This window comes from Mytilus galloprovincialis, chromosome 8 (genome assembly GCF_965363235.1).
Source record: "Mytilus galloprovincialis chromosome 8, xbMytGall1.hap1.1, whole genome shotgun sequence".
NCBI lineage: Eukaryota > Metazoa > Mollusca > Bivalvia > Mytilida > Mytilidae > Mytilus > Mytilus galloprovincialis.
In genome coordinates this window covers 90,981,859-91,006,572 of record NC_134845.1, presented here as the reverse complement: position 1 = coordinate 91,006,572, position 24,714 = coordinate 90,981,859, and the positions used below count along the sequence as shown (strand labels likewise).

Below are 24,714 nucleotides of genomic sequence, written 5' to 3'. Positions count from 1 at the left end.
ACGTTTAAATTTGCTTCTTTGTTTTGTAATTTTAATGTCATTCATTCATTCACAACTGTTTTGATTGTTTAAGGCGTAATGTATGCAACGACGCGATATACAGACCAAAGGCAATTCCTCGCCAAACTGCGGTTCCAGTGCAAGGTATTTGTTTTCAAGATATCATACTATAACTTATGTGGCGTAACATTTATCAAACTTAAATACATTTTCAGATGTTCAGTTATAAAATGTGATTGCTTTTTTTTCTCTCCACATTTTATGTATGAAACGATTTATTTTCAAAACGAATAGAAGTGGTTTATTTGCATATGGACCACAATCAGTTACGAACAAACTACGCAATTGTGCACAAGTTTTTCTACTGTACGACAACCTACAATCAGTGAAAGTCATACCATACAATAGGCAACTATCTTGTTTGTTTTATAGAACTATACGAAAAACAGACGGCATACCGTTGACACGCATATTAAAAGACTCTGATAGGTCGAGATTTGTGTGCGATAAATCAAATACATAACTGAAATTCGTGAGAAAAAAAAAGGTAGCAAAACTAGCAGCCAACCGGAGAAGTGAAAATTTTTGCTGTTTGTCAAAGGCGCCTTCCTAAATTTATATTCCCAAAAAATGCAACTCTTGGGCTGATATTGAACCTAGGGCTGATATTACATACGATATGAAAAATGTCATGTAATAATATGATTACATCAGAGATACACTAAGAACAAATATGAAAGTACTTGCTGAAATGTAGAAAACATGATTTTGATTACAATCAAGCATAATCAAATTCGGACTAAACGTTTACAATAAACAATGTTCAAACTTATCCATTGCTAAATATTTGCTTTTGGCAAACATAGATTTGTTCAGTATATTCAGACTGTTCATTGTGCTGCTTATTCAGTCTGTCTGCAGTTCAAGTCAATTTTTCGGGTTGGAATACATTTGTGAGAAGTCAAATTGTAAGTTACTGTTATTGTTATCTTTATTTGTTATAGGCCATTCATCAGTAATATGTCTGCAGAATAAACTAGTTTGTCGAGATACCGTGTACGGAATTTCAGGTATTTATTAAAATGTTCTTCTGTGTTATACTGTTAACCCTTTACTAAAGGCAAAAAATGAATAATTGTAGTATCACACTTCAACTTATTAATTAACTTGAATGCATATCAAACATCGAAAAACTTTTGTTAATTAGATATAATAAGATGTGATATGTATACTAAGGGGGTTACAATTGTATATCACGGTAATATAGTACGTCATTACGCATACATGTATAAACATGTCGGGTGAGTATAAAATCTTATATCACTTTAACTGCTTTGGAACAATACATGTATAGGGTGTTGATAGGCTACATCAAAATGTCATTATAGTTTGATGTAGTTTCACTAGAACATTACAAAGAGGAATTCAGTGGAAAGTGTAGGATGGATATATTTTAGCTATAAATTGTTTGACTATGGATACTCTTGGTTCTTAATTATTATTACCTGATACAAACTTGCTTGCTTGCTATGTTCGAATTACGTTCGAGTGAAACAAACATTTTTTTTTAATTTTAATTAATCTATGTAAGATTATGCATATCTATAAAAGTATACTCGGAGCTAATACTCGGAGATAGGATACAAAAAAAAGTGAAAGTCTATATAAGAATTTCTTGTGTTTTAGATCAGCTATGCCCTCCATTGTCTAATTGTTTGTCAAGACAAATATTACAAGTATGATTTTAGAATTAAAACACACTCTATTTATAGATGACAATACATTATTTGAAATTAGGTATTTGAAAGACTGTTTGGATTTGGATATTTTTTTTAAAAAGAAATGCATTGAAATGCAAATGCAAGGTTACGTAAAACATGTTTAAGACCTGTTGGTGACCTTCTGGTGTTGTTTTTTTCTATGGTCGGTTTGTTGTTTCTTTGGCATATTTCCCATTTTCATTCTCAATTTCATTAAAACAGTATTCCTCCATATGCTTCAATTATCTGGTATATTTGATATCTTTTAGGCGTATTAACCAATATAATTAGAAAGATAGTGCTTAACATTGTTTATTTGTTATCAGGTGGTCAACCCTTGTCGAATCCTCATACGGATAGGGCTCTGCCGAGTGTTCCAAGGGGACAGCGAACCCCAGACTCGACACATTTTGCAAAAAGGGATAATTATGCAGGTACATGCAATTCCAACTACTTAAAGTGCTATCTTGAAAGTGAGAAAGGTCAAAATATATTGTTTTAACATAATATCACTTACAGTAAATCGTACATATCTTGAATTCTTCAAACATAATATGTTTAACTTTTTTGACAACGGTTGTTTTGTTAAATACATCATTTGAAGATTCTACATATGCTCTACATAAGATTTAAGAGATATTTTATGTTTATTAAGATGATTCACCTTTCGTTTTTCGTCTTTTTATTTGTCTCTTCATCCAAATGTATTTCATTAGAGTAATGGTGCTGGTAAATTTGACGTCAGGGCGATTTGTAGCTTCTAATGTGAATACACACTTGTCAATTATACATAGATGGTTTACAAAAATATATGGACTACTTTGCAAATTTTAATGCTGTAGTTGTACTCCTTTCATCTTACATCCTACATAACAGCATTATTGGCAAACATACACCCAAATCACGTTCGGGTATATATAGTTATGTGTATTTTTAAACATATGTCGGTTTACCTTAAAATTTGCTGGTTTTGTTTTAATTTGAACGTTAAAATTGCAACACAATATAACAAAAGAGTTAACGTTATGTTAATAATCTACACTTTATCCCCTAAATTAAAGGAAATGATAATTAACATTCTTAAAAATGGATGTGTTTCCTGTAAAAAAAAATGCATATTCACATTAAGTATTCTGTATTGTTTTTTTTCATCAGTAAATGACCATGACTGTCAAGAAGTTGACGATGTGCATTATTATAATATAAAAGGTATTGTATATATCCTTTTTTTACGTAATTGATAAATTATTTAAGCATCGTGTCACCTAATTTGATTATGCGAACAGAATACATGATATTATATATTTATATATAAAAGAATCATTAATTGTTTATGAACATTTAGAAACCAAGCGGGATACGTTAATCGCTATAATAATGTGTAATTAGAAACTCCACACAAAGTAAAATCACAAAAATAGTGAACTCAGAAGAAATTCAAAATAGAACAGTCTCAAATCAACTGGTAAAATCGAACGATAAAACACATCAAACTACGTTTACAAAAAATAATCATATAACGTCTTGTTAAAAAAATTATATATACATCTGTTGTAGAGTTGTCACTGACTCAGACGTACTTATAAATACAGATCTAACATTGTTGGGTTGATGTTTAGACGAGTTTTATATATATATATATATATATATATTATATATAAGATCGCTAGACTTCCGAAATTAATCAAATTAAGACAACGAGTAACGTTCAAATAATATATACATGATATAATCATTAAAAGTATCATTCATACAAAAAAAATTTAAAAGAAAGCAAGACTTAATTTGACTGAACGATTCGTGAGTTCAAATTAGTGTTGTTTGTTTCGATAAAATAAAATTATAGAAAACATTTTAACATAACAAAAAATAACCAAATATGGTTCAATACAACATACTTCAGCATCCTGCGAAAGCCGATACTTCCTCAAATTAGAACAAATCTAAAAACAAAATGTTTTTATATTGTTTTGTTGGGACGATGGGGTTTTTGTAATATATGTATTTATATTTAAGCCGACCATTGTTCTAGAATTAACAAGTCACACTTTTAATTGAAATCATTTGTTTATTTCTGACAACATGGCACATCGTGGATGAAATCTGAAATTATGCATGATCCATAACAAACAATCCCTTATGTTCGTGAAGATAAAAAAAAAATACTACATGTTTACTGCTAGTGAATTTTAAAAATCATTTAATAATTACAAACTTTGTCTTATAGTCATTGATGATGTTGATTATATTTTTATTTTCAATCTTAAACATTACTGGTTTCCTTCTTGTTTATATAAGAAGAGATAAGTTTTCTAAATATGAGAATCATGGGGATTTTTCAGAAGACGTTGGTGGCTTTCTTCTATCTAGTGTTTCAATTCACGACACAGAGCTACACAATAATGGATATGATGAATGTGAAGGTATGGTGAATAGATTGACAAAGACACTTATCATTTTCACAGACATTAATAATAATAATAATAATAATAATAATAATTAAAAACCAATTGTTCAGAGAACAATTGAAGGTCTTTCCACCAAAACAATGTATTTTAATATGAAAGGTGTAAAAATAGGTTTAAAATGTCATTTCAATCGTCAAATGATAGCTTATTGTACGCTGATTCCAAAAATATATGGTTTCTAAACAATATTTTTTTAGATAAGGGAGATAATTTCTTACTTCCGGTTTGAAAAACTCTATTTCCGATAATATTTGACTATTTACTTGACACTGATTCCAAAAATATCTTGTTTTTTATACTTTTATGTAATAAAGTACAATAAATAGCTACTTCCGGTTTACACAAGGTCACTTCCGGTTGTTTTTTTAAGTTTAAGTGGTTTGATACCGTTTGTCAAAAAGTCTCATGACTTTATTATGTATACAGATGGGGTAAAAGCAAAGGTCGAAATCTAGAACGTCAAATTAAGCTATGACCTTGTGATCAATTTCAAGGTCATTAACCAAGAACCTCAAATCAAAAGACCATAGGTCTTAATTATGTTTAGTTAATGAGTTATATCACCATACGCGTATTTTTAAATACCAAAGGGGAGAAAACTCCCTTTCACATTCAACATACCCTTGCAATCAAAATTTACGTGTTACGACATGTCACAACAAACGATTTAGAAAAAATAATTTGTCGATATCTTAAACGTTTTTTGGAAATGAGTGGAAATGAGCCATATTCAAAAATTAGAATATGACCTTGACCTTTGACCTTGACCTAATTTTCATTCCTAGGTCTCTATCAATTATGGTTTACCAGTTAGAAATGCAATTCACTTATATCAAATGAATAAGGGGAAATAACTCTCGTATGGAGCATTCATATCACTTCGGTCAAAATAGGACAAATCATGCAAAGGATGTAACGAGCAATTTTGTAAAATAAATTTGTCATAATATTTAACGTTTGCGAAGGAGTTGCGCTCACAAGGAAAACAGTGTTTGGGGATATTACTCCTACAAAGAAAAGTTTTCGGTTACGCAGGGTAAATTTCAAAAGCGCATCAATTGTTCGATATCATATACCAAATATCTAAGCGACATATTGCAAAACAAATGTTTATTGCAAGAACAAAATTAGTCGGAAGAAAAAAAAATTCAGAGAACAATTGAAGGTCTTTCCATCCTTTTTGATATGAAAAGTTGTGAAACTAAGTTTAAAATGTCATTTCAATTGTCAAATGATAGCTCCTAGTAAGCTGATTCCAAAAATATCTGGTTCTATATACTTTTATCTTAATAAAGTACAAAAAATAGCTACTTCCGGTTTACAAAAGGTCACTTCCGGTTGTTTTTTTTCAAGGTTAAATGGCTTGATACCTTTTTCTAAAAGTTGTATATCTTTATCATGTATACATATAGAATAAAAGCAAAGGTCAAAATATAGAACGTCAAATTAAGCTATGACCTTGAGATCAATTTCAAGGTCATAAACCAAGGACCTCAAATCAAAAGACCATAGGTCTTAATTATATTTAGTTAATGAGTTATATCACCAAACGCGTATTTTTTAATACAAGAGGGGATAAAACTCCCTTTCACATTCAACGTACGCTTACAATCAAAATTTACATCTTACGACATGTCGCAACTAACAATTTAGTAAAAATAATTTGTTGATATCTTAAACAGTCTTTGGATATAAGTGAAAATAAGCCAAATTCAAATATTAAAATATGACCTTGACCTTTGACCTTGACCTAATTTTCATTTTTTGGGACCAAGGACCTCAAATCAAAAGATCCTAGGTCTCTATCACTTATGGTTTATAAGATAGAAATTCATATCACTTATATCAGATGCATAAGGGGAAATAACTCTCATATGGAGCGGTCATATCGCTTCGGTCAAAATAGGACAAATCATGCGAAGGATATAACGAGCAATTTTGTAAAATAAATTTGTCATAATCTTTTACGGTTGCGAAGGAGATGCGCTAACAAGGAAAACAGTGTTTGGGGAGATAACTCCTACAAAGAAAAGTATTTGTTTACGCAGGGTAAATTTCAAAAGCGCATAAACTGTTCGATATCATATACCAAATATCAAAGCGACATATTGCGAAACAAATGTTTATCGCAAGAACAAAATTAGGCGGAAGAAAAAAAAAAAAATTAAAGACCAATTGTTCAGAGAACAATTGAAGGTCTTTCCACTGAAAACAATGTATTTTAATATGAAAGTTGTAAAATTAAGTTTAAAATGTCATTTCAATCGTCAACTGATAGGTTATTGTACGCTGATTCCAGAAATATATGGTTTCTATACAATATTTTTTAAATAAGGGAGATAATTTGTTACTTTCGGTTTGAAAAATGTTACTTCCGATAATATTTGAATATTTAATTGACACTGATTCCAAAAAGATCTGGTTCTATATACTTTTTTATTAATAAAGTACAAAAATAGCTACTTCCGGTTTACACAAGGTCACTTACGGTTGTTTTTTTCAAGGTTAAATGGTTTGATACCTTTCGCCAAAAGTCTCATGGATATATCATGTATAAACATGAGCTGAAAGCAAAGGTCAAAAACTAGAACGTCAAATTAATCTATGACCTTGAGATCAATTTCAAGGTCATAAACCAAGGACCTCAAATCAAAAGACCATAGGACTTAATTAAAAACCAATTGTTCAGAGAACCATTGATGGTCTTTCCACCACTTACAACATATTTTGATGTGAAAATATTAAAAATTCAGTTGATATGTCAGTTCCTATGACTTTATGATGTCTATATGTGAATTTGGAGCAAAGGTCAAAATCTAGAACGTCCAATTAATCTATGACCTTGACCTCAATTTCAAGGTCATAGACTAAGGATCTCAAACCTAAAGACACTAGTTCCTTAATATGTATGGTTTATGAGTAATATCCCTTTACGCATAATTCTAAACATAAGAGGGGCGAAAACTCCCATTTATTGTCTACGCACCCTTTCAACCAAAATTTATAAGTTACGACATGTTGCAACTAACAATTTAGTAAAAATAATTTGTCGATAAGTTATACAGCTTTTGAAAATAAGTGAAAATAAGCCAAAATCAAAATTTATAATATGACCTTGACCTTTGACCTTGACCTTATTTTCATTTTTTTGGACCAAGGACCTCAAATCAAAAGACCCTAGGTCTCTATCACTTATGGTTTACCAGTTAGAAATGCAAATTCTTATATCAAACATAAAAGGGGGATAACTCTCATATGGAATCTATATACGGCTTCGGTCAAAATAAAACAGAACATCCTGAGGATATAACGAGCAATTTGGAAAAATAAATTTGTCGGTTTCTTATACGGTTGCGAAGCCTTAGAGATAACAAGAGAAACAGTGTTCGGGGAGATAACTCTTATTTGGGAAAGTATTCGGTTAAAACGAGTTGGTTTCAAAAGCGTATAAACTGTTCAATATCATATTCCAAAAATCTAAGCGACAACTTGCGAAACAAAAAAACAGCGAAGGAAAAAAATTAGGCGGAAGAAAAAAAAAAAAATAATAATAATAATTAAAAACCAATTGTTCAGAGAACCATTGATGGTCTTTCCACCACTTACAACATATTTTGATGTGAAAATATTAAAAATTCAGTTGATATGTCAGTTCTTATGACTTTACGATGTCTAAATATGAATTTGGAGCAAAGGTCAAAATCTAGAACGTCCAATTAACCTATGACCTTGACCTTAATTTCAAGGTCATAGACTAAGGATCTCAAACCTAAAGACACTAGTTCCTTAATATGTATGGTTCATGAGTAATATCACTTTACGCATAATTTAAATATAAGAGGGGCGAAAACTCCCATTTATTGTCTACGCACCCTTTCAACCAAAATTTATAAGTTACGACATGTCGCAACTAACAATTTAGTAAAAATCATTTGTCGATAAGTTATACGGCTTTTGAAAATAAGTGAAAATCAGCCAAAATCAAATTTTATAATATGACCTTGACCTTTGACCTTGACCTTATTTTCATTTTTTTGGACCAAGGACCTCAAATCAAAAGACCCTAGGTCTCTATCACTTATGGTTTACCAGTTAGAAATGCAAATTCTTATATCAAACATAAAAGGGGGGATAACTGTCATATGGAATCTATATACGGCTTCGGTCAAAATAAAACAGAACATCCTAAGGATATAACGAGCAATTTGGAAAAATAAATTTGTCGGTTTCTTATACGGTTGCGAAGCCTTAGAGATAACAAGAAAAACAGTGTTCGGGGAGATAACTCTTATTTGGGAAAGTATTCGGTTAAGACGAGTTGGTTTCAAAAGCGTATAAACTGTTCGATATCATATTCCAAAAATCTAAGCAACATCTTGCGAAACAAAAAAACAGCGAAGGAAACAAATTAGGCGGAAGAAAAAAAAAAAATAATAATCAGAAGAAATCCAATAGGTCTTTCCACGGAAAAGTGGAAAGACCTAATAATAATAATTAAAAACCAATTGTTCAGAGATCCATTGATGGTCTTTCCACCACTTACAACATATTTTGATGTGAAAATATTAAAAATTCAGTTGATATGTCAGTTCCTATGACTTTATGATGTCTAAATATGAATTTGGAGCAAAGGTCAAAATCTAGAACGTCCAATTAACCTATGACCTTGACCTCAATTTCAAGGTCATAGACTAAGGATCTCAAACCTAAAGACACTAGTTCCTTAATATGTATGGTTCATGAGTAATATCACTTTACGCATAATTCTAAACATAAGAGGGGCCAAAACTCCCATTTATTGTCTACGCACCCTTTCAACCAAAATTTATAAGTTACGACATGTCGCAACTAACAATTTAGTAAAAACAATTTGTCAATAAGTTATACGGCTTTTGAAAATAAGTGAAAATAAGCCAAAATCAAAATTTATAATATGACCTTGACCTTTGACCTTGACCTTATTTTCATTTTTTTGGACCAAGGATCTCAAATCAAAAGACCCTAGGTCTCTATCACTTATGGTTTACCAGTTAGAAATGCATATTCTTATATCAAACATAAAAGGGGGGATAACTCTCATATGAAATCTATATACGGCTTCGGTCAAAATAAAACAGCACATCCTGAGGATATAACGAGCAATTTCGAAAAATAAATTTGTCGGTTTCTTATACGGTTGCGAAGCCTTAGAGATAACAAGGAAAACAGTGTTCGGGGAGATAACTCTTACAAGGGAAAGTATTCGTTAAGCAGAGTTGGTTTCAAAAGCGTATAAACTGTTCGATATCATATTCCAAAAATCTAAGCGACATCTTGCGAAACAAAAAAACAGCGAAGGAAATGAATTAGGCGGAAGAAAAAAAAAAAAATAAAAAATAATAATAATCAGAAGAAATCCAATAGGTCTTTCCACGGAAATGTGGAAAGACCTAATAATCAGAAGAAATCCAATAGGTCTTTCCACGGAAAAGTGGAAAGACCTAATTATATTTGGTTAATCAGTTATATCACCATACACGTATTTTTAAATACAAGAGGGGAGAAAACTCACTTTTACGTTCAACGTACCCTTGCAATCAAAATTTACGTGTTACGACATGTCGCAACTAACAATTTAGAAAAAATAATTTGTCAATATCTTATACAGTTTCTGGAAATTAGTGGAAATAAGCCAAATTCAAAAATTGGAATATGACCTTGACCTTTGACCTTGACCTAATTTTTATTTTTTTGGACCAAGGACCTAAAATCAAAAGATCCTTGGTCTTTAGCACTTATGGTTTACAAGATAGAAATGCATATCACTTATATCAAATGCATAAGGGGAAATAACTCTCATATGGAGCGTTCATATCACTTCGGTCAAAATAGGACAAATCATGCGAAGGATATAACGAGCAATTTTGTAAAATAAATTTGTCATAATATTTTACGGTTGCGAAGGAGATGCGCTAACAAGGAAAACAGTGTTTGGGGAGATAACTCCTACAAAGAAAAGTATTCGTTTACGCAGGGTAAATTTCAAAAGCGCATAAACTGTTCGATATCATAAACCAAATATCTAAGCGACATATTGCGAAACAAATGTTTATCGCAAGAACAAAATTAGGCGGAAGAAAAAAAAAATAATCAGAAGAAAAACAATAGGTCTTTCCACAGAAAAGTGGAAAGACCTAATAATCAGAAGAAAAACAATAGGTCTTTCCACAGAAAAGTGGAAAGACCTAATTATAATAATAATAAAAATAATAATAATAATAATAATAAAATAATACTACTACTACTAATAATAATAATTCTTATAATAATACTTATACTTATACTAATAATGAAAATGAAAATAAGTCTGTGATGCATTCCACCTCCTTAGTGACTTCAAAAAATTATATAGTTTTAATCCTTGTTCCTTTCGCTAATCTGTTTTGTCGATCAAATGGTGTTCCTATATATAAATATGTTCCATTTTCATTTAATAGTTTTGTACGTAAATATGTCAGGAGACATATATAGAGTGATAGCTGTTAAAGCTTACAGTGCGAAGTACAGCAACCAATTAAGCTTTGAAAAAGATGATATTTTCCTAGTGGTCAATCGTGCCTCCGACTATTGGTTAGTTGGAGATAAAAACGGTCAGAAAGGAATTTTTCCAGAAGAATGTATACAGGTAATATGTTGTTGTTATATACATTATATTGGCTCTTTGGATGTATAAATATGTTTTTCACTGACGTAAAAAATGTTACCACGAGAATAAAATAGTTCAATCATGGAAAATGATTATCACATGTAGGGAAATAGCATTTTTTTAATATTGTAAATATATCATAGATTGAAAGGTTGTGTACATTTGCTAGTGTCCATCAGGCCAAACTGCAATCGCTGTGAAGAAATGAGTGTACACAAGTTTACCGCCACGTAAAGGATTGTGTAATGTTGCAGAAATTTTGATCATTTTTCAGTCTTAAGATTCTGTCTTTTTTTTAAGTTTTTGAAACAATGGATTGACGTATAGGTATTAGAACCTGATGTTTTTAGTACAACTAAGGTCATCTGATAACCTACAATTGCGTTTCTTCGTTTGTGTGAGAAATACATTGTATTACTAGTACTTAAATTATACTTTTGTTCAATTAATCTGCAGGTTAGACGTATTCACTGAACCATCATGTATGTAATGAGAACTTGCCTGAGAGTAAAACAAAAATAAAAACATATCTTGCTTCGTAAACTATATCGCTCTGCATAAAAAAACGTCATCATACAGACAGTCACTTCGTTCGCGTACAATGAAACTGTAAAGCGTAATAGTATGTCATAAGATTAACAATCTACATTTGCGTATTTTTACTTCATGTCATATGGGGGTCTGTTGAAGAGTAAGCTCATTTGCAATCATAATATAGCTTTTTATTTTCATAAATATCAACTTACAAATTTAAAAAGGAAGATTTCCAAAAGGATCAAAGTTTAGAATACGTGTAGTAAGCTATGGGGATTTGTTTTTGCATTACAACAATGCTTATCATTTTTTTAGCGTCTATATCCTACAGGTATGTATTACTATAAAAAATACTTGTGTAAAACAAATTTTCAACTTACATATTCACTAAGGTACCCTACGAGAAGATATAGCAAGGACAATGAAAATAAAGCAGTCATCTGAAAAAAAACCCTGCTATAAACAGGGCTATATTTGGCTATTTTCCATACGATATTTTTCTTTCTGTTATTTTTGCTTTCATTTTATAAACTTAAAGATGATACTTTATAGTTTCTATTCAGGAATGCAAAAGCTAGCGTTTTCGTATTTTTACAAAAGGAAGTAACTACGTTAATGAATTCAGATGAATTTAAATTTATAACAATAAAACAAACTATATGTTAAATATTTCGGTAAAATGAATCATGTCAATCTATTCTGATTATACTATCACAATCTTGAAACTTATACAATAAAACAGTTTGAGCGAACATCAGAGACGCTCGGACAATTTTTATATTCGCATGTAAGGATGCATTGTATAATAATATAAATGATTCAGCACTTAAAGTAAATCGTACATATCTTGAATTCTTCAAACATAATATGTTTAACTTTTTTGAAAACGGTTGTTTTGTTAAATACATCATTTGAAGATTCTGCATATGCTCTACATCAGATTTAAGAGATATTTTATGTTTATTAAGATGATACACCTTTCGTTTTTCGTCTTTTTATTTGTCTCTTCATCCAAATGTATTTCATTAGAGTAATGGTGCTGGTAAATTTGACGTCATGGCGATTTGTAGCTCCTAATGTGAATACACACTTGTCAATTATACATAGATGGTTTACAAAAATATATGGACTACTTTGCAAATTGTAATGCTGTAGTTGTACTCCTTTCATCTTACATCCTACATAACAGCATTATTGGCACACATACACCCAAATCAAGTTCGGGTATATATAGTTATGTGTATTTTTAAACATATGTCGGTTTACCTTAAAATTCGCTGGTAAGGATGCATTGTATAATAATATAAATGATAGCAATATTTGAATATAAATTCTGAAAAAAATTATTATTAGTTAAATCTTATTTAGCAACAATCTAATCACACGTTCATTCTGTAGGATTATCATCAAATACATATATTTTAGGAGATCAAAATTTAAATAATTTTTGAAATGTGTGTCAATGTTATATCTATCATCTTAAAATCTTGATTTTTTAAAATTTCAATCTTTTACATCCTTTAAGACAATGTGTTCCAGTCAAAATATTTCTTTGTATTGCTTGTTCCAGATGGTTATGCCTCACTTCAGGATGACAACAATGCAGTTCAAGATTATGATAAACTATCAGTCCCGATTAAAGATGTAAGTTATACAGTAAATCAAATACAGAATAAGATGTACAAGTTTGATATAACTTGATTAAAAGATATGAAGGCAATGAAAAAGTCATATCGAATTGTGGCAAATACAAGAAAATCTTAGATGAATTTACATACAACGAGTTTCTTGAAATTATTCTATTACGGAAATTATTAAACCATTGCATGCATACACAGGTAATATATATATATATATATATATATATATATATATCAGCACGTTCAACCTTCGTAATAAACAGATCCCATGGGAACCAATTTTGGCCCTCTTTTTGCCGACTTGTTTCTTAATTATTATGAAGCTGACTTCATACAGGAACTTCTTAGGAAGAAAAATAAGAGTAAGAGATGTCCTTTAATTTTACTAACCGCTATATCGATAATGTTCTCTCATTAAATAATTCAATATTTGGTGACTATGTTGAAGGCATTTATCTAATCAAACTCGATATAAAGGATACAACAGATACAGTAAAGTTGGCCTCATATCTTGACTTGCATCTAGAAATTGACAATGAAGGTCGGTTAAAACAATTACTTTACGACACAAGAGATGAGTTCAGCTTTCCAATTGTGAACTTTCCATTTCTATGTAGCAACATTTCAGCAGCACCTGCATACGGGGTGTATATCTCCCAATTGATACGATATTCTAGTGCTAAAATTGCCAGTTATTATACATAGGCCGTAAAAATTCAGGGATAATTTATCATTCTTTATATTATACTTTTACTGTCTATATATAATAACTAAAATTGCAAGTTTGTATACATAAGCCGTAAAAATTTCAGGTATAATCTATATTTCTTTATATTACACATTTACTGTAATATTCTAATAAAAAAACTGGAACGCTTAAGTTCGATGATCAAGCTGATATGAAATGGTCATTCGCCGTACGTACAATAGTCTATAAGCTTCTCTCGTATTTGCGCAGTGCGATTAATAAAGTTCTTTCGATAGGTGTCATAACTAAGAGTTATCAAATAATTATGGTACAGGAAGGCAATAATTCATTAGCAGCACTTTTCTGAAGATTTCGATTTGATAAAGGATTGTATGTTAAAAGAAAGTGTATGTGCACATGTTAAATAGTAACACTTGACTACACAAGTATTTTATTTGTTTTGTTTTTTTTTTTTTTTTTTCTATTTGAAGTTTCATTTGACTTTCAGACATATTTTTATCACACCAAAAAAACATCTTTTTGTTTATCATATCAATCGAAATGTTTTACAATGAGATATGTTAATGACTTTCTTTCAACAAAATATTCATATAAGTATGAGAACAAATATCTGAATATTTAGTTCAGCAAGGAGACGAAATTATACTAAATAACAAAAGTATGATATTAACATGTGTAATTTCTTTTACAAACTTTTAAGTTGTCGTTCAAATATGTTTTCCATCTCCCCCTGTTCAACATCAAATTGATTCGTTCATTTTATGTTTAATGTATTAGCATTCTTAACTGATATTGAATAATATGTATGGTCGGGTTGTTGTCTCTTTGACACATTCCCCATTTCCATTCTCAATTTTATCTACATATTTCAAGGTTATACTACTCACAAATTGCTATATATGCTTGTTTAAATTTTATAGGAAGCAAGAACTGAACCTATAGTTAGACAAGCACAAGGTAAATGGATTAAACAATAGACAAAAGATTCAAAACCGACATTGCAAAAATCGAAAAAACAGAAATACAAAAACATTTGAGTATAATTTCAAATTCATTCTTGTGCTTTCTACTCACCAAGCATGACATATGGCATATATTGCTTACGTAAGAACACATCAGATTACAAGCCTCGTCCCAGTAGTCAGCACTTCGGTGTTGCCATGAATATTAATTATATGATCATTTTTATAAATTCACTGTTGACAAAAGTATGAATTATTCGAAATACTAAGGATTTTCTTATCCCAGGCATATATCAACTTCGCCGTATTTGGCATAACTTTTTGGAATTTTGGGCCGTCACTGCTCTTCAACTTTATACTTGTTTATGCATTCTCGCTATTTTGAACGTCACTGATGAGTCCTATGCATACAACACGCACGTCTGCTGTTTCAAATTATAAGCCTGGTACCTTATTGTACCTGTTGATGTCACAATAGAAAAATAGAGGACGAAATTCTAGTCATTACTATTGGAAAATTTCCCTGGTCATGTTATAAATCGGATTACAGTAATTCGCCTATTCTCCGCCGAGTCTGTGCTTTATATCTAAAATATCAATAAATTTTTAGAAACTTCAATAGGCAAACACAATCAGCAAGATATAATTAATACAAATGGGAGAAGTTGTCGACGGCTTCTTTTTTGAGTTATTATCCTTTAATAACGATTTTTTTATGTTTTGTTTGTTTGCGTTTTGAATAAGACAAGTAGGGTACAAATAATAATAGATAGATATACACTTTGAACAAGCTTAAAAGTGCAGCAAGATACGATCTACATTTGAGACAATTTTGATATATGGGCCGACGGCGTACTTTTGTCCTCCATCGACGAATTTACAATTTTACGTTACGTCTTAAATGCTTTAATACTTTAAATCACAAAATTGATCAGCAAGGCATGGTCTAGTACTATTAACAAGTACATTGTTGTTCTAAGATTGTTAGGAGACTGTCGTTCTTTATAAGAGGGATTGTCTTTAGATGAAGATTTTTTTTTAACCCTTTTTTATATTTTGAGCAAAAACTCGCGATGGTACATACAAACTCAACAGAATAATTGATCGTCAATATCAAAATACAGATTTTTGTTATAAATCATATTTTCATCAATAATATTGGACATTGTTATTCGTTGAATATTGCCATAGACACTGGATTTTTTTTCCGTTTTGAACACATCTACATAATGCTATTGTAAAATTGAGAATGGAAAGGGGGAATGTGTCAAAGAGACAACAACCCGATCATAGAAAGAACAACAGAAGAAGGTCACCAACAGGTCTTCAATGTAGCGAGAATTTTTCCGCACCCGGAGGCGTCCTTCAGCTGGCTCCTAAACAAATATATACTAATTTCCAAATTGTACACAAGAAACTAAAATTAAAATAATAAAAGACCAACAAAAGCCTGACTTGGGACAGACGCAAAACTGCGGCGGGTTAAACATGCTTATGATATCTCAACCCTCCTCCTATACCTCTAGCCAATGTAGAAAAGTAAACGCATAACACTAAGCACATTTAAAATTCCGTTCAAGAGAAGTCCGAGTCTGATGTCAAAAGATGTAACCAAAAAAAATAAACAAAATGACAATAATACATAAATGACAACAGACTACTAGCAGTTAACTGTCATGCCAGCTCCAGACTTCAATTAAACTGGCTGAAAGATTATGATTTCATCATATAAATATCAGGCACAATCCTTGCCGTAAGGGGTTTAGTATCATACCATCATAACATATATGAGACTAACATAACCCGTGTCATGCCAACAACTGGTTTTTGAATAAATTTGTTTAGTTCCGATGTAAAGACCCTATAGGTGAATCAATATTAACGCCAACATATGCGATCTTTAATGACCTGACAACAGTATCGTAACTACATCCCTTCTTAATAAGTATATTTAAAGGTTTTGTTAGGTTCTGAGGTTAATACTCAAATTTTTGTACTTTATAAAGAATATTTCCATAAATAATTGGATGTGAAATACCTGAACGTAGAAGATGTCTGCATGTTGAGCTATGTTTACGAATGATGTCCTTATACCGATGACAAAATTTAGTAAATGTTTTGACTAGTTTGTATCGAAAACCCTGGTGTAATGATTTTTCAGTAATACATAAATTTCTCTCGTTAAATCTAAAACGTTGTTACATACACGAGCGAATCGTACAAGTTGAGATATATAAACACCGTAAGATGGTGACAAGGGAACGTCACCATCTAAAAATTGATAATTAACGATAGGAAATGAAAAATCATCTCTTTTATCATAAATTTTAGTATTAAGCTTTCCGTTATTGATATAGATATCAAGATCGAGGAAAGGGCAGTGGTCATTGTTAGTATTAGTTTTATTTAAAGTAAGTTCAACAGGATAAACTTCTTTAGTATAAATACTGAAGTCGTCATTATTGAGAGCCAAAATATCATCCAAATATCTAAAAGAATTATCAAATTAGTTTATCAGATGTTTTTTGTACATGTATTAGTCATGATATTCATCAAGATACATTTGTAAGTGCTATCAGAAAAAAACCGACACCTTTTGTTCTCACTCTTCTTAAATTTGATGCAGTTTATGCCTCCTCTATACAATTTTGGGACAATGATTGTTTAGTAAAACATATTTTTTTGTGTGATTGATTTGTTTAAAACACAAAGTTCGGAAGAGTGATACGAACCTTCAGTGGCTTAATATTAACACCAATGTTCGCCTAGAAGTGTACAAGTCACTAAGAGCTATATAGATTGTACAAGGACATGCATCTAAAAAACATCTTTTATATCGCGCGTTGCAAGTTGTATTTAAAGATGTACAATGATTCGGAAAATTTCGTATTAAAAGTTGAAGAAAAAGTCTAGTTAATTCAGTTTAGATCCATGTTTTTTCTGCCTTTATTATCAGAAACTAACAAAGATATTGAAAAAATATATTCCGATTATCATAGTTTCTATTGTGATGTTTCGAAGTATTATTGAGTTAAACTGCAATTTTAAAAACAAATAACAATCAATCAATGCTTGCAATACATTAACAATTATTCTTCATAAAATCATGTTGCTTCTTAATAAAATAAGTATGCTGAGTATGAGTATGGTGGTCGATTTATGCTTAGCGGTAGATGCATTATGTGGACTTAACCGGGTTTTTTTTTTTTTTTTTTTTGTCCCTGATTTTATGTGACGAAACTGTTTTGTTGCCTCGATATTTATCGATTGTTTTGCCTATTTTTGACAGATTATTGCAATGATAAACAAGAATCGCGTTTTAACGTCATAGCAGTTAACTCGTACAAAGCAAGACAGGAGCCAGAGTTAAATTTCAACAAAGGTACCAAATTTGAGGTTGTAGGATGCATCTCAGAAAAATGGCTGATTGGTGAATTGCAAGGCAAAAGAGGCGCCTTTCCAGCCGAATGTATAAAGGTAATACACAAGCTTGAAATCGAAGAGAGGAATTTGTTATAACAAACATTTGATAAATCAAGAAAAACCTCGGTATATATTTTTTCAATTAATCGACTATTTAGTTTCTTCTTCAATCTACTTCTACTTTATTATTTCTTTTCTGAGACTTTAGATACACAACTTGCAAAAGTCAACAATTCTCTTCAAACCAAACATAACTTATTTTGCTTATTTGAAGACGCCATCACTAGTTGTTTAGTTTTAATGGAATATCTGTAGCACATATGTTTTTTTTAATCACATATACCCCCATTCCCCACTTGTGACATACATTAGGTCGTTAGTTTTTCTCAATTAAATTGTTTTACATTTGCATTTGTCATTTCGGATCTTTAATTGCTGACTATGCGGTATGATCTTTGATCATTATTGAAGGCTGTTCGGGGTTTTATAATTGTTTATTTGTGTCATTGTGTCTCTTGTAGAGAGTTGTCTCATTGACAATCATACCACATCTTCTCTTCCCTATTATGAGTTTTGATGACCGTATAACGTATATTGCCGTTCTTTTGGAATCATCATTTTCGCTTCGATGTTTCATGTAAAAGTAAAACACCATATTGTATCAGAGAGTTGATGCTAAGATTATATATTAGTTGAACATTACCCAGTGTGAAAATGTGTTGTCATGTTGCTGTCTTTTCGAAATATTCCATACTTATAAATCATGTTTTAAAATATTTCATTATGTTTGTATGGAATTTGCACGGTAAGTTACAGTGTGTTGGTGGTCATGCATGATCAAAATTAGAAGCACGAGAAGTAAAACTCAAACCTCTATATTATCAAAATAGACTTTTTTTCTTAAGATATTTTACTATTTTCATCAATGGTAAAGACCAATTAAGATAAGTATTCTAAACTTCTGTAACATAGGCATTCAATGCAAACGGTGGGTAAACATACCAGAGAAAAATAATATATATATATATATATATATATATATATAAAGGTAAAACAAAAATATCAGGACATTCAAACTCAAAGGTAGAAACACCAGCAAAAAAAAAGAATAACTTCATAACCTCAACATTTAACAATACAAACACCCTAAGAAATAAAGGATAATATCAAATGCTCCGAAAGGGTAAGCAGATTCTGTTCTAAATGTTGCAGCCTGTGCTCGCGTTAGTACAAAATATCTGATCAGTTTAATTTAGGTAAAAGATTGTATTTACGACAGTAATAACATGTATGCTGTAATTTGTGAAACGCATATTCAATAAAAGTCAAAAAGTCGCGATATCTTCCATTAACAGGCTTTGCTGGTGTTTCACTGGGTTGAGGTAGAAAACTCAAAACTGGGAAGATGACCGCAAAGCTGACCAATAATATGTTTGACCGAATTTATTAAAACAGATGTATTCAATAGTGGTGGATCCGTTGCGAATTCAGATACTTATACAATAAAGAAAAATCACAAGAATACTGAATTCCGAGGAAATTGTATACAACTGACAAAATCAAAGGCTTTAGCACATCAAACGAATGGATAACAACTGTTATATTCCTGTCTTGGTATAGGCATTTTCTCATGTAGAAAAAAGTGGATTGAGCCTGGTCTTATAGCTAGCTATATCTCAAATTATACGAAAGTCACATCATATTCCATTATAAAGAAAACTATGAGTGAACAAAAAAACAAAGGTAAATAAAATTGAGATGGGAAATGGGGAATGTGTCAAAGCAACAACAACCCAACCATAGAGCAGACAACATAGCATGTCCTTAAAACAGAAATACTATGTAACAAATTTTAACTGCGTTCGTTTTTGTTTTTCTCAGATATTCAACCAGTCTTTGTCCGAAGTAAAATCAGATGCTGAACAAGGTAATGAACGTGTTAGGGATTTTGTCGATCAAAAGTTTTTTCTGCATGAGTGGGTTTACAAGAAAAACGTTTGCACATCTATAGTGTTTTGTTTATAGATATGTTGATGTAAATTGTACGGTCGGTGTTTAAATATTTAACAGTCTTGATATATGATATTCAAATATTCAGTATTAATCATAATATAAGAATAACAGAGTAACCAAAGGAAATGTTTACGTAATCATTAAACTCACAAATAAAACAAAAAATATTAATGAAAGATTGTTCAACATTTGTTATTTGTAACTGCAGACCGGATAAAAAGAGATCCAACGTCACCATACAGTGTTATAGCCTTAAAGACATATACGTCCACGCTGGATGAAGAACTAAGCTTTAAAAAAGATGACAAATTCAGAGTGGTTGATAAAGAAACTGACCGATGGTTAATTGGAGAAATAAATGGTCGTAGAGGATTGTTTCCGTCTGAATATGTAAAGAAAGTAAATTTGGTACAAAGTATGTAACACTATTTTCGTTCATTTTTATATTGTTTAAAATACTAAAGTAAATAACGTTTTATCCATTCATACACAAAATGAATAATATAATATCTATACACATGAATGCATCCATATCCAAATATAGTAATACAGTTACATTTCGTGCAACATTGATTTCACGTCTTTGTTTAATGGTTTTGTTTAGGGATTGAAAAACTAGCTTTAAAACGTTTTGGTTAATGTTCTAATAATTGTAATTGAAGTATTTGGCAGATGAAGTATAATAACAATATGATATATAAAATTTAGTCCTGGTATCTATGATGAGTTTATGTATGCAAAAAAAAAACGGTTGAAGGATCAGCAAACCTCGCTCTTTCCCATTGTACTTTTTTCCTCAAATTTAAATTACCAAATTAAACTTAAATGTCTTATATACATTTATGACAAATATTTGAAAATGAACCATTTAAAAAAAAAACAGAAAATAAAAGCAAGCGCACCGTTTTTATAATGCTGGTTTTGTTGTATTCGAGTGTCACGGCTAAAAAAATAAATGTTGTAAAAACGTAGGCATTCGATGTGCATAACTTAAAGACTTGTTTATTGAAGTACTTTATTCTTCTGTGAATAAACTCATCCTAGATACCAGGACTATATTTTGTTCATACGCCAGACGCGCGTTTCGTCTACAAAAGACTCATCAGCTCGAATCCAAAAAAGTTTAAAATAAGAATGTGAATAAGACACCTTCAGAAATTTTCTAAGATAATGTGCATGTTTTCAAAATATTAACTATAAGTATTTAATGCTGTTTTGAAATAGTTAGTTTCCCTTGTCGTTTCGGGCAGTATCCTATTCTGTCATACTAATACAGCTAACTGTGGCGATCAAAACAATATGTAAGCATATAGGGATAAAAGTTATCGTCTATATAAGGTCTACCCTTTTGTTTGATAAAACAACAAATCTGAGACCAAGTTCATTAAGCACACAGAGCAGAAAGCAGTAGTTTTTGACACATACACGACTGTCGATTAAAATCTTAATGTTGAACTAGTTCAGCCTTCAATTTATGATACACAAGCTCCTTTATTCACACTTTTGTAATTGGTTTTTGAATATTTTCTTCAGCGATGCCAAAACTAGTAACTGGTTAAGTGTATATATTTCGTACACAGAATGTTTCATCAGTCAATACATTATTAGTTTGAACTAAATAAAAATAGAATTCAGAGAATCACAATTATAGTAATTTTAAATACGTTTTTTTTAGATAACAAACCACATGACACAGCTGTGTAATGGCTTTTTGACAGTGAAATGACGTTATACACATGTACATATGTTTTATATGTTGTATGTTCACTTAATATCTGTGATATTCTAAAGCTGTAATAAGAGGTCACGTTTCTGCTCCGAGACAAAGATCGGATATAAGAATGCACAATTTGTTTTATATATTAATGTATATGTATATATATCATGGTTTGTTATCCAAAATGTTATAAATACATATAATATATATGCAGCGTAACACAAATACTAACTAGCATATTAAACAAGCAAAAAATTTATTAGTGTGTGGTCAGCTTGCTAGATGTGATGCTATTTTTTCATCTAATAAACAAAAAAAGAACAGTACTAATCAAATATGAATTTTATTCTCACAAGATACAAACAATTGGAAGTCAGATCCCAATATAGCTTTTAGTTGAAGATGTTGAAGAACAATTTATATATATCAGACTGACAGAGTCTATTTTATGAGAAATCAAGCTTTAAACATTGCCTACACTTACGATAAAAAGAATGTTAATTGATAGATTTCAAGTTGAAATACGTTTCATGCCTGATCATGTGACATTTCATTATAAAACCTGATGAAATTGATGATGCTGTGAATTCAGAGAAGACAACTAAAAGATATATTTTTTATTTGAATTCGTTCGTTTTAAATACATGGTTAGTACACAGAACATTACATGTAAATGCATATTAAAAGAAAAACTATATCAAATTTGACAAAAATGTGTATCAACACTCAAGTGTGAAATTAATTTTCTAATAAAAACGAAACCGAAAGTAAAAAATATATAAAACGACTAAGAGTAAAGTTTAAATAAGCAAGTAATAATATTAAATTCGAAATGTATGAAATTGGATGTATATCATGTATATATCAAATCAGATCTCTGTTTTTTTTTTTTTTTTGCATTCTTATACATGTTCAGGATAACATACATATATAAATAAGCAATATATGTAATTGTTAAATTTTATATACCTTTTTGTGCTTTTTGTGACATATTTGCTTGTTTTTGTTCTGATTGACATTGTGGCAAATTGATACTCGATGTATCCATGTTTAGACATTTGTACCTAGTATCTCTGTTTTGTTCACGCATCGTTATAAATATAATGGAATTGGATGCAACTGTAATACATGTGACAGGTCTATCGTTATAAAACCAAGTTCAATCTAACATTTTCTACAATCTGAAAATGCATGGTACCAAGTCAAAAATTTAACAGTTGTTGCTCATTCGTTTGGTGTGTTTTATCATTTTATCTTGCCATTTGGTTTGGTATTTTCTTCGAAATTAATTGTTTATTTTACTTTATTTGAACAATGTTATGTGTAATGACTATATTAACTCGAAATAAGTATGTGTATTATTTGTGTTGGCATATTTTCTTGTTTTATAGTGATAAAAATTATAAATCAATGTTGACTGTTTTATCTATGTTTTTTTAATTTTCTTCCTACATGATATGGCTGTTTGTTTTCTTCACACATCGTTGTCAATATTTTGGAATGTTATGATACTGTGGAACAAGTGAAAGGTTCAGCGAAATATACAACCAGGATAGATTCACCATTTTCAATATTAGAAAATGTCTCTACAAGTAAGGAATATGACAGTAGTTATCCATGCGAATAGTGTGTTTTCCTCGAAGTATTTCTTTATTTTACTTTTTCATTGAGAGTCCAATTTTCCCTTTTCAGAACTCTGATATTTTGATCCTTTTTAGATTTAGTTTGATACTTTCGGTTTTTGTAGGTTTCGATTATGTGTGTTGATAGCTTGGTAATACACAAATTAATGAATTTAAATTACTTGTGTTTTAACTGCAAAAAGAAAAAGGATATAAAGAACTTTCCCTCTGCCTCATAAGTAGTGAAACTTAACTGAACGACACCGACTACATGTATGTTGTATTTATGTTAAGAATGAGTGAAAAAAAGAACAGAATCGTTATTGAATGGTAAAATTTGTGAATAAAGTTTCTTCAAAAATCAAGAATTGGTTTAGTTTATATTAAATCTCTTATGATCCAATAGCGTATTTTAAAGATATTGGGACAGTAGAGTATAATGTATATCAAACTTTCCACAATAGTGCATACTAAGCTATTGATTTGAATTTAAGGATAACGGCTTTTTTAGGCTAGTTGCAAACATAATTTGGATGTTTGGATATTGGTACATGCAATAAAAACTATCAATAAGAATGCAGAATTATTTTCAAATTTTGGTGTTTGATTTAAGATACGTATACCATAACGAATTGATAGTGTACATGTATGTCGTTCAAATATGAATAACACGGAAATGTAATATACGTGTACATTACTATTTCAATTTATCAGTTTTGTAATAAAGACATCACATACTTATTTGTCCGAAGCCTCGAAGCAAAATATATAGTATGAATAACGATTATATAATTGAATATAGACAATAAATTTTACGCAAAAAAAAAACCAAACTTGTGTCAAGTTTCAAAAAGGATCTGAAAATTTAATACGTGTGTAAGCAAACTAACAAAACATACACACAACCTAAAACATATGATCTACTACACTACACTGAAAAGATATAATGTAACTTTTAAAAAATACATTTTTAACAATACATTACTTTTTTTCTGATGTAGTCCAGATAGGAAATACGATTGAGTTTTCTAAGTTAATAAGATACCTTAGTTCACAAAAATAAAGTTTTCAATGATATAATGAGTAAAATCTGCTTCTACATTAAAAAAATCAGCATCCTTAAGTTATTCTTAATAATTTTTAATTGTATGGTATTGCCATTGATTAATGTTGATAATCAA

At 30.5% G+C, this 24,714-nt stretch overlaps 1 protein-coding gene across 1 annotated transcript; it reads left to right on the top strand.

Moving 5' to 3' along the window:
• Window positions 1-12,085: 12,085 nt before the first annotated feature.
• Window positions 12,086-23,229, top strand: LOC143042825 (sex muscle abnormal protein 5-like). The gene is made up of 5 exons (XM_076215295.1): window positions 12,086-13,091; window positions 14,717-14,753; window positions 18,048-18,235; window positions 20,403-20,609; window positions 21,870-23,229. The coding sequence occupies exons 3-5, from the start codon at window positions 18,226-18,228 to the stop codon at window positions 21,896-21,898; spliced, it is 246 nt and encodes an 81-aa protein (XP_076071410.1). The 5' UTR covers window positions 12,086-13,091; window positions 14,717-14,753; window positions 18,048-18,225; the 3' UTR covers window positions 21,899-23,229.
• The last annotated feature ends 1,485 nt before the right edge of the window (window positions 23,230-24,714 follow it).

Bases quoted from the DNA above. Each gene is read 5' to 3' on its own strand.
- LOC143042825 (XM_076215295.1), top strand. The intron at 20,610-21,869 runs GTATGTAACACT...CGTTTTTTTTAG, and splicing joins GAAAGTAAATTTGGTACAAA to ATAACAAACCACATGACACA.